The following is a 12087-nucleotide window of genomic DNA, read 5'->3' on the forward strand; positions in this document are numbered from 1 at the left end:
TTATTTAAGTAATAGTAGTAGTATTTTGAGATAGAAATAAATATAGTTTTTTCATTTTATGTGTTTTGCTATTCATTTAATAATTTTAATTTTTTTAAATTACAACTTTATGTTAAAGCTAGATATTTTTGTTTAATTAAATTAAATGAAAATTACATGCTTTTTTCATTTAAATATGCTTATATAAACTTTTTTAATCATAGGAAAGTAAAAAGACTGGAAAAAAATATAAATTTTAACTAAAATAGGTGTAAAAATAAATGAATTACTCGAAAATTATTGTCAAAGGAATAACAAAATAATAATATTTATTTATTTACTTTGGACAATTATTTTAATTATATATTTAATAAAAAACTTATATTAAAGTAATTTTTTTTTAGAATTATCAACGATTAGTGTGTTGATAGGCATCATATGTAGGGTATGGAGTTGTATAACTGCTATTTACATTTAAATTATTGCTTATCATGTTGTTGCCCATTGACTACATAGAAGTATTTAGCGAATTTCGAGGTGGTGTTAAGCTGCTGTTAGAGAATATAAGCCTTCTTTATTTTGGTTTCGTTTGGTCCTCCAATCTTCTTTTTTGTATATTTTGTAAGTAATACTAACTGTTAACGTCTTATTCTTTATCTTATGGTCTAAATGAATTCATTCCTGAAGTTTTTAGATCATTGTATGGAGTCACATTTGCTATCACTAAATTTTATTATTCATCTGAGTTTTATGTTTTTATTACTCCGTAATGAGTTCTGCTTTATGGACTTTAATCAAATATTGGTTTTTTTTGAATTTGCTAGCTTTATTGCTGATAGTTATTAGGATTTTGAATTATTGTTTTTATATATGGTTGAGGTGATATAATTTATTATTGCTAATAAGGTTAGTTGCTTTTGATTAAATTTGTTATAGTTCTTTATGGAGTAGTAGGGTTTGAAATTCTAGAATTATCACCAACTGTGTTAAAGAAATTTGAGTTCTGTTATGGGCTATTTATAGATAAATTATTTTAGGTAACTTTTGTTTGCGAGAAGTTAGGGTTAGCTGTTTTTTGAGGTGAAGGACTAAGTGATTGTCTTTCATATTATTGCAGCTATTACTATTAGTTAAATTTATTTTAACTAGGAATCTATAAAAATTTGGTAGATGTGTTAGTCTGATAATATGTAAAAGAGTCTTAAGTTTGTCCAAGTGCTCTAGGAGTTAAAGATATGTTGTTTAAAGAGCTATTATTCAAGATATAGTTGTTGTTATTATTATTATTGCTATTACTTGTGTTTTATAATCTGTTATTACTAAAACTGTTGTTAGTTATATTTTAGGACAGACTTACACTGGTTGATTTGTTGGGGGTATAAAAAGGTTGTTTGTTAGTTATTTCATGCAATTATTGCTCTAAACTTATTTTTTTATTCTGCTAAGTAGTCTTGCTTGCATCAAATAGATCAACCTATTTATGTTAATTGTTCTAGAATAAATTTCCTAAATCCATTGATAAATTAGATTTAGAATATGTGCTTCTTTCATTTTAATAATTCGGAGACTTTTGAACTCTATCCTCAAAGAAATAATTTTTAGTTGATTAATTTTAAATATTTTCTATTGTGTTTAATTCAGGTTTTAAATTGTGAATGTCATTTAGCTCATTTTGCTTTCTTTTCAAGTTAATAGTCATTTCATAATGTTTATTGTTATTTTCCTGAGATTGTTTAAAATCAAAGTAACTTTATGCTTTACGATGACTACCTTGATCGCTTGTATTTGTATTTGTATTTATTTCTTATTTCTATTTTTAGATTGCTATTGATATTTCCTTCGGTTAATTTTAATCCTTAAAATCAATTTCATTCTTTTTAATAACTAGCTCATATTGGTTTACTTATTTTGTTAATATTTAAATTTATTTCTCAAGACCTTGTATTTTATTTTTTAGTTTATCATTCTCAGAATTCAATTACAATATTTTATCGATTAAAACCTCCTTAGTTGCTAGCTATTAATAAAGTTTATTTGTTGAATATTATTTATATTATTAAAATAAAATTAAATAATACATTTTATGCCTATGGAGAACTATAATTATTATTTTTCATGTTATCCTTATTGACACTGCTCGCAGAAGGTGTTAACTTGAAGTTAATTTAATCTCTCTACTTGAGTTACTAAGTCAAATTCTCAATGACATTATCTTTTTCTTTTAGTAAAGTTGCAAATTGAGAGTTCTCCTCTGTAAGCTAATCAGTCCTCTTTTTTGTTTAAATCTCTAAGTGCTTTAATTTCTAAATTTCCTATAATTATCTAAAAAATGTTCATTAACAAAATACAAAATTATCATTTAAGTAATAAAGTTATAAATTTATTAAAAAAGTTGATAAATATTTATTAAATATTTACTATTGTATTCTCTCTTTTAACAATTTAGATTCCTCAGTATTTTTAATTAAATCTTCTTTAAATAACTCATTTATCTTCTGGTGCTATTGGTTTTATTCTCTTAAATCTAAAATTTACTTTTGCTGATCTTCTATTTTCTTTTAAAGAAGAGGAACGTTTTGATGCTTTACAATATCTTATTTAACTTTATCTATCATCATTAACTTATTCTTTAATTCAATATACATGTCTTTAATTCTCTCCTTTTAAATTAATTAAAATTATGTTCATTTATATGTTTTATTTTAATCAAACCAAAATAATTAGATTTTCAATTAATAAAATTTCAATTTTTAAATAAACAAAAAAAATTTTTTAAATTCATTTTTATTTATTTATTTAATTTAAAGCTAAAAAGTTTAAAATAATTGTTTAGTATTTACTTATTCTTCATTTTTAGGCTATTTTTTTTTAATTTCTTAGATCTCTTACTTAAGATCCTCGCACTCTTTTAAGGAATCTTGCTTATCATTTTGAAGCTTTGTATTTAAATTTAATAGTTCGTCGATTTTCCTTTACAATAAATTATTGTGATGAGTAAAATTTTAGACTTATTTCTGCAAATCTGTGACTATTTTTTCGTTTTTCTTACTATTTTCTTAGCTATTTAACATTTTTGTTAGCTACTCAAAGTTATGTTCTGGCTCTTTCATATCTCTAATTTTATGCTAAGAATTTGTGGCATTAATCTTTTATTGATTTTTTATTTCTTGTCCAACCTAACTTATAACTATTGATTCGTCACTTTCATCGATGTGATTGCTCAGGACAGATGGCAAATTATTAAGCTTGAATGAGTTAAATTTTCCTGATCCTGCCATCATTTATTTAGCAGATTCATCTTAGCTATATTTTTGGTTGCTTGAAGATGAAGAAGAAAATCCACCAACTTTTGAATTGCTTTGGTCATTGTTGACTATTTAATAGTCTTCTTTGATTTCATTAGAATCTTTTCTATCTACAATTCTTTATTTACTTTTATGAGCTGAATCTATTTAATTTGTTTAAAAATTTATATTTTCAAAAGAATTATCTTCTGATTAATGAGTAGTGTTTGATAGAAGTCTTCTATGAGCAGGTACATCACTGTTATTCTGTAATTATTAGTTATCAGTGTTTATTAATCTACTCACTGTCTATGTGAAAATATTTTTATCTTCTGATTTTTAAGAAATCTATGAATTGGACTAGTGATTCAATACTTGAGGTGCAAGTTATAATTATTCTTAATGGTTTTTTTGGGTGAATAAATTCAAAGTTTATTATATGGGCAGGCTTTCACCCTCTAATTCATTATCATTTTGTTCATTTTTCTGTGTAGAGATTGGTTTTTAACCAAAAGTATTACTGTAATCTATCTACTTTAGCAGACTAGGTGGTAGATTTAAATTGATTACTTTATTGTTGTTAATAGGAGGAGATATTGTTTCTGGTACATTGTTATTAACTACTACATTTTAATTCTTCTGCTAAGAAGTAAAGTTTTCTACTTTATTTTTAGAATTTTGATTGATTGGAGATTTTTGTTAATCTTAAGAAAAGTTATCTTTAGGAGACAGACTTACGTTTTGTTGATTAATTATTTGTTAATTGTTTTGATCAATCAATTACTCAAATTACTCTTAGCTATTTAGGTTCTGCTCAGAATTGTTTTAGTACTGCTAGTAATAAGAATCTTGATTGCAACAGGCAGAGTCGTCTTAAGTTTTTAAGAATTCAATTTGTCTGTCTAAGTGATTGCAGTTTGTTCTTTTTTATTCATTAGAATGAATAGCCTGAGGAGATAGGTCTATCATTTAGTTTCTAATGAGGATTTCGCTCTTGTTCTTTCTTTCTGCTTCACTGTCTAAATTATCATCTTCGAATACTTCATTTTTATCGCTTTCTGGATAATAATTTTTATCATCAAGTGTGTCTTATATGAGGATCTAGTCATTTTTATTGTTTTGTAAATGAGCTTTAATAGATTAATTTTCTATTAAATTTTGACTATTTTTCTTGAAGCTACTTTTGACATCTCTTAAAATCTATTCCTTTCGAGATTTTTGAGCTTGATTATCTGTTTCTGAGTGATCATTTTAATCCTATTAGAAAAAATATTTTTAATCTTAAAAAATGTATTAAATGAACTTACTTTAGGAAAGACAATAGCTTTCTATCTATCTTCATTTTTTGGAGAAATAAATTATTCGCTATTGTCATGATTTGAAGATATAGAGGGACGAGAGTGATATCCATTATGGTCAATTTATTAAGAAGAGTTTGTTTGAAAATTATGTAAGGATTATTATGACCTGTGACTTAGCATATTAGATTTTTCTGAGTGCTCAGTAAGTTCTTCTATGATATCAAGCTATTCTGGTTAAGCTGGGACGCTGTTAAAGCCGATGATCCATGCACGTATTTTTCCATCATCATCTCCAGTTATAAAACCTTCTGAATTGAGCATTTAAATTGTCACAATATTGCCTTTGTCCTTACTAAATTTGTCTTTGTTAAAATCCAAGATGTTATAAATTCATATGGAACTATCACAGCTCAATCCCATTTCTAATTCATTGATTGCATTTACAGCATTTATTTTATTATATGTGATATTTTCTTTTATTTTTATAAGCTTCGTTACCGATTTATCCACAATATCAAAATTGTTATTGTTCATATTTCTATCTGCAGGAACATTGTTAATCCCACTATCAGATTTAGTAGATTTTATCGAATTATAATGGTTATTGCAAGCTTCAGCTTTAGGCAATTCCTCTATTTTTAACACAAAAAACCTATCAACTGCAACGCTTACAATCAAAGAATATTCCTCAAAATATATTAGCTTTAATATTGGCTGATCTAAACCGCTGCATAAGTCTATCGAACTTATGACGCTCTTCCCCCTCGCATAATAAACATTACCATTGTTTAACCCAATAACTATATCTTCCTACAAAATTTACAGTATGCATGTTACTCCTGAACCTTAGCTAGTCTAGGAGAAATCGAAGAGTACTTCCTTCAAGATGTACTGTTTATCTTCTTGTGTAAAGCTATATTTATAAACTAGTCCATTATTGCACCCGATAAGTATATCTACATCATTGCTTAAGCAGCAAATTGAAGTAAATTGAGTAGTGGCTTCATCATATTCGCCTTTAGCCTTAAGAGGATGATCTATCTTCTTTTCTAACTTATGAGTAAGCCAATTAAAGTAAAGAAATCCTGATTTGGCCAAACAAATTAAAAATTCTCCATTTATTTATAAAACAAAAACTTCTTTAAGCATCTATTTCGCCTCATCATTCTCATCTATTTGCATAGTCTGCAGCATTTCCCCACTTTTCCAGTTCCACACTTTTACTAATCCATGTTCACACACGCTCCCAAAGCAATTATTATTAATCCTAACAATACTTTTAATGCCAGAGCTATGAGCCTTATCTTATTCAGTTTCTTCCCTTTCAATACCCACAATTAGCTTTGATTGGAGCTTTCCCTTATTCTCCAAATATTTGCGTGCCTCTTTATAATTTCAGAAAGCTCAAATCAATAAAATTTAAAATACCAAAAAAAATTATAAATTAAAATCTTTTCATGCAAATTTGTTTAAATAAAATATTTTGAACTTATTTTATAGTAAAAATACCCTAAAACAAATCTAAAAAGATGTTAAAATCACTTGAAAACCACTTAAATATTTAAAAAAATAAATATTTATCTTGAGATTACTTATAAACGAATTTATTGATGCAAATAAAGTGCTTGCTTTAATAATTCTAGTTCAATATATTTTTATCCAACAAAAACACTTTTGCATTGAATATAATTAGGAAAATTTCCGAATTTACTTGAAATAGGAAGAGAGTTTGAAGAAGTAGTTGTGATCCACTCATGGAGCAAATCGATTTTTTCGTGATTTATGCAGTTTATTATAGTCTACCTTTGTGTTGACTTAGATGAAACACCTATAACGCAGTAGCCATATTAATAATCATTTACAAATGCAATATTGTCATAATTTATGACATTAAATACTGTCAAATAATTATATGTGACATCCATAGCTAATGTTGTTTAATATTCTATCATTTCATTGGAATTAAGCCCTAATAATATTATAGGATTAGAGGCTGTTTGAATATCAAAATCATCACTTTTCGCATTTGCTAAAATTCCTAAATAACCTAATTTGTTTCCAAAATCTTCTGCTATTTATATAATTGCCAAATCATATTCCTAGTTTTTATCAACACTTTCGAAGAGCTAATTGTATTTTATACCAACAAGAGGACAACTGTACTCTTTATTATAAAAGCTAACGAATTTTAACTTTTGACACACTTCTTAATTGCCTTTTTCAATGTATTTTACTAAACTATGACTACTTGCTAAAACCTGATTCTTGCTGATAAAGCAGCAAACTGTTAAAATTTAATCTTATTCATTCATGATTGCTCCGAATGAAGAGAAAGGATACTTCTCTTATTGGTCATTTTGTAAGACTACAGATTCAAAAAGCTCAAGCGATTAATCTAAGCAATCTATGTTTTAATAAAAACCAACATATCCTTTTTTAGCTTCATTAATTATGATCTCAACTTGTTGATCACTTGATTATTAAATACTCATTTATTTTGAAACACTTTTTTATTTTTAAATCACTAAGTGCTTAACAACAACCTAAAATTCAAAAGAGCCTAAAAAACTATTTCTATTTCACTTTTTGCTTCTTTTTTCTGCCTTCTATATTTTGGTAATAAAAATACTTTCTCCTTAAATAAGCTTCTAATAAATAGACTTTATTATTGATTGTGATTAATCTGCTATATTAAAATAATAAATTTTTATTTTTTCTTTTCCTAACAGAAAAATTTTCAATATAATAAATTATTTGTTTTATAGATACCACTAAATTTTTTGCAAAATGATAAAATCTTATTAAACAATATATTTTTTTAGAAACTTTGTGATAGTTAAATTGTTATTTTACAAAATTTTGATTAATTAATTTATTAATTCTATCTTAATTAATTAACAACCATTATTAATGAAAAGAAAGAATAAGTAAATACAAGCATAAAAAAAGAATAATAAATATCATAGAAAATAAATCATCTAAATAAAATATTATATTTTAAATATTTATCATACAATATTGAGATAAATTAATTATATATATATTGACATAGTACCAATAATCATCACTCATAAAAATAATATAGTAAATAAATATAAAGAAGCTTAATCAATCATTTTTATTTATTAAAATAGAAATGAAAACAATCATATATTTATATAAAATAAAGTTATTTTAAAAAAAAAATAAGGCAGAAATATTTAATTTATTTGAGAAGATAATTTCGGAATAAATTGAAATTTGCAGAAAAAACTTGAATTATTTAGATATAATATATTTATTTATTTATTAATAATTATATTTATTGATAATTTAATATTTGATGGATACTTTTTTAATTATTTTAGCAAGAAAAAATAAATTGAAATTAGAATATATCATTTTTGATTTAGGAAAAGAAATCTAATTTTTGGATCACTTTAATTAATTATAGAGAATCAAATATATTTATTTATTTATTTATATATTAATTAATAAATACAACATATTTATTTGCATACTTTTTTATTCAAATCAAAACTTTTGGGTTTAAAATAATATTTAATATAATGTTTTTAATATAAATTTGATCAAATTTTTCTGCTTTTTTAACACAGACAGCATGGACATAACTTTAGCTCATGAGATATTTATATATATCTCTACGGAAAAAAGATGTCAAACGATTATAATAATTGATAAATTCTATAAAGCCATCATATCCTTCATACTATGGATCTTTTAGATAGTCGTCTCTTAGCTAAGTAAGCAATTGAAACTCTCTTTCTTAAATTTTTAATTATGATTATCTTTCTAAATATTAATCATCTTGTAAAACTTCTTCATCTGGTTATATTTATTCGTATTGTTATTAGAAACGTTAACTTAAGTATAGTTCATAATCTTCTTAGGTGGGTTTGCCTGAGGAGAAAAATTAATTAATAATCAAGAACAAATCAGTTTTTTTGTGACATCCTTTCATCCTCTCAAACATTTTCATAGGAATATCAAAGTCAAGAAGATTCTCTCTTTTTTGCTTAGAAAGTCTTTTAAAGTATTTTGATATGAATCCCTTAATTTAATTTTTAAATTATAATGTTTTGTCATTTTTAACATTTTAATTTTAATTTGCTCTATATTAAATCTTAGTAGGAATTTCTTTATGAATTGTCTTTCTTTTTTTTGGTTATTATTTTTCTTTCATTTCTTTTTACTTCAAATATTTTTTAGGAATATTGTCTCCATGTTTTAATTAATCATCTTCAATTAAAGTAGAACTAGAAGGTTCATGTCTTTTTTCATTTTATAAGTTATTGCTCTAAGATTGGTGTATATTTTTCAACTCTTCTTCTACCCCATTTCCTTATTGCTGTCTGATGCTTTATTGTATATTTATTATCATGGTATTATCTTCTTTTCCTTGCTCTTTATTATTCAGTATAAAACTTTCATCATTAAAATCTTTAATTTATGGAGTGAGCATAGAATTAATCTGAAAGCTTTAAGTATCTTCATTAATCTAAAAATCATTTTTTGGTTCATAATTTGAAAAATAGTTATTTTCAATTTACTCAAGGATACTATTGCAGAAAGAAGTGAAATCTTACTAAAATTTCAGTAATGCATCTCTTTATTAAATGAGCTTAGTTCTTATTTACTATTCAAAGAGAATTTAGTTTTTTTTATCTGAATAAGTGATAGATTCTTAATTATTATTTATTTATTAATTGAAAAGTTTATTATTTTTGTTATCAAAAATATCGCAGCGATTACAAGTTGCTATCATTCTATCTATCTATCTAACTAACTATCTTTTGATTTTCTTCTCTAATTTAATTTAATTTTCCTAATAATAATAATAATTAATTATTTATATATCTTTTTAATAACAAATATCTCTATTTCGTGAAGTCTCTAATTAACTCTAAAATAGCGAATTAATTTTTACTTTTTCCACGATGTATTTATTTTCTTAAAACAAAGATAATTTAACAAAAAGTTTATTTTTACTTTTATTTTTAAAAAAAGCTATTTTTATTGCCTATCTATTCTATTTTTCTTACTCAAATACCTTCCTTTAAAAATTTCTTATTTTCTTCTTTAAATTTAAAAATTGTTCAAGCCATATTTAAGTAATTTGACATTTATTGTGATATATTCAAATATCATTTATCAAAGATAAAATGCATAATTTTCTTAAGATTTATATATTCTTATTTATTAAATCAAATAATTAATTTCTAGTAATATAAACAAAATTAATAAGGAAAAACTTTTTTATTTATCTACTCTATCAATTTTTATACTACATGCAATTAATTTCATTCACTTAAATAAATGTATGAGAGAAAAAAAGAAACATGAGTTTTAAATAAATCCATTTTCAATATTGCTTCTTACAAATTTCTAGAATAAAAAAACGAACCTTTTAAAATAATTTACTAGTGGTCTATAAATTTTAACTTATTTCTCTTTTTTTAATAAAACAATTAGTAAAAGTGAAAAGAGAATTAATGAAATTTATTTACTTATGTAATTTTAAGAGTTAGTCTTAAAAATTATGACACATTAATAGAATTTACTTAAAATTAATAAACAAATAAGAAAGATTCTTTTACATGAATTTCATAAAAACAAACATTAGAAATAATTAATATTTTTATTTATTTTAAATAGATTATTTCTATAAGAATTTAATTTTAAATTCAAGCTGTTCGTTTAAATGAGCTTAATAGTTTTATCATTTACATCATACTTATAAATTATTCTATTTTAAGATTCATTAGATTTAAGCTAACAAATATATTTAAGTGTCAAAACTTTTTGTATCTAAATAGCCAAAATAATTTTTTATTTAGATAAGTATATTTTAAATTAATTGATAAAATATCTTATTTTATAATTTAAAAATATAAAACAACATTATAAGTAGGATAGTTTTTATTTAGACTTTTAAATCATTTAAAGATTATTCAAGTTCTTACACATAGATTAACTGGTTAGTATTAAATTGCTTCATAGTTAGTTAAAATATTGATATGTAGAAAAAGATATTAATCATTAAATTCCTTAAATTTAAACAACTTCACGAATTCTAAAAAGAGAATTGCAAATATATTATTCATAAAATATACAATTTTCTTTTCGAAATTAGATTAAATTTTTATTTTTCAATGGTAAAACTAAATATCTCACTATTAAAGGCATTACAAATATATTTTAGAATAATTAGATCATTTTTATTAAGATTATAAATTGATAGAAACAATAATTAAGCAATATATATTTTTAGATTAAGTATTGATATGCAATATAATTAGTTAGTTAAAATATTTATAAAAATACAAATGATAACAGACATTAATTCTAAATATTTAAACTGCTTCCTTAATTAAATATAAGAAATTTAAATAACCAAATTTTAAACTCTTTTATCTAATTTGATTCAATAAAAATTAATGATTTATTTGAGTATATATATTTATATAAAAGAAAGACTTTTATTTTACTACTTAATATTCTACCATACATGTATCTATCTATCTATCTTTTTGAAAGATAAGTAAAATTCATTCAAGGTTTTTTTTTTTTTTTAATTATTATGTTAATTTTTTATTAAAATGATATAGATTTTGAGCCATAATCGATGCTATCTAATGCTTTTATAATGTTTAATGCATTTTTTTGAGAATTAAAAATTAACTTTGAAAAATACAAATTTATAGAATTGTTTTGATCAAATATAAAATTAATAAATATGTTTGTTCATTTTTTATATTTGAATGAGAAATGATAATCAGATTACAGATTATTAATATTTAACAAATATAATATTGATATGAATAATAATCATTTAAAAATTTAATACAAAATAAAAAAATACAAATAGATAACACTTCATAAGGTGTTTGTTTAATTCGAATATTCTGCTAATCTTTTATATCTTAACAATTTAGTTTTCTGTAAATCAAGATCAGAGAGTATAAAAATTATGTATATTGATTTTATTTGATTTTTACTAAAATTTTTTTCTTAATGGATAATGGAAAAAAGAATTTTTTTAAAAAGAAAAAACATAAATTTTTGATTTGATTTGCTAAGCATGTACTTTAATATAAAGTTTACAAATATAAATATGCATTTTTTGATATGTAAAAAACAATACAAAATATCTATAAAACTAATTTTTGAGTTTATAAATTTTATTTAATTTTCCTTAAAAATGCTTAATACAATTTAGAATTTAGTCTTAAGGTATATCATGCAAGCAATTCTGAATTAATAAATTATTGTATCTCACTCATATTCTTTGGTAATAGTTGTTCAAACATTTTAATACCCAAACCTGTTATATGTATTATGATTGGGATTTAGATCAGGAGTTTTGGGGATGTTCAATTCTATCAATATTACTCTGATTTTATTAATACATTATTGTATATCGCTCATATTTTTTGGTAATAGTCGTTCAACCCTTATTTTAATATTGCCCAAACTTGTTCTATGTATTATGGTCTATGGGATTTAGATCAGGAGTTTTAGGG

At 23.2% G+C, this 12087-nt stretch overlaps 3 protein-coding genes across 3 annotated transcripts; all 3 read right to left on the reverse strand. All coding sequences in view use genetic code 6, as the record gives it.

Moving 5' to 3' along the window:
* Nucleotides 1-388: 388 nt before the first annotated feature.
* On the reverse strand, nucleotides 389-4885 carry TTHERM_00077650 (hypothetical protein; the record flags this gene model as incomplete). The annotated part of the gene is made up of 5 exons (XM_001015706.2): nucleotides 389-1996; nucleotides 2058-2301; nucleotides 2398-2639; nucleotides 2820-4520; nucleotides 4571-4885. The coding sequence occupies 5 exons, from the start codon at nucleotides 4883-4885 to the stop codon at nucleotides 389-391; spliced, it is 4110 nt and encodes a 1369-aa protein (XP_001015706.2).
* Nucleotides 4886-4954: 69 nt separating this feature from the next.
* On the reverse strand, nucleotides 4955-7056 carry TTHERM_000077668 (hypothetical protein; the record flags this gene model as incomplete). The annotated part of the gene is made up of 2 exons (XM_012797566.1): nucleotides 4955-5949; nucleotides 6276-7056. The coding sequence occupies 2 exons, from the start codon at nucleotides 7054-7056 to the stop codon at nucleotides 4955-4957; spliced, it is 1776 nt and encodes a 591-aa protein (XP_012653020.1).
* Nucleotides 7057-8072: 1016 nt separating this feature from the next.
* Nucleotides 8073-9026, reverse strand: TTHERM_000077669 (hypothetical protein; the record flags this gene model as incomplete). The annotated part of the gene is made up of 1 exon (XM_012797567.1): nucleotides 8073-9026. One exon carries the CDS (start codon nucleotides 9024-9026, stop codon nucleotides 8073-8075), a length of 954 nt encoding a protein of 317 aa, XP_012653021.1.
* Nucleotides 9027-12087: the final 3061 nt, after the last annotated feature.

The sequence above is a fragment of the Tetrahymena thermophila genome, assembly GCF_000189635.1.
Source record: "Tetrahymena thermophila SB210 genomic scaffold scf_8254650, whole genome shotgun sequence".
Lineage (NCBI taxonomy): Eukaryota > Ciliophora > Oligohymenophorea > Hymenostomatida > Tetrahymenidae > Tetrahymena > Tetrahymena thermophila.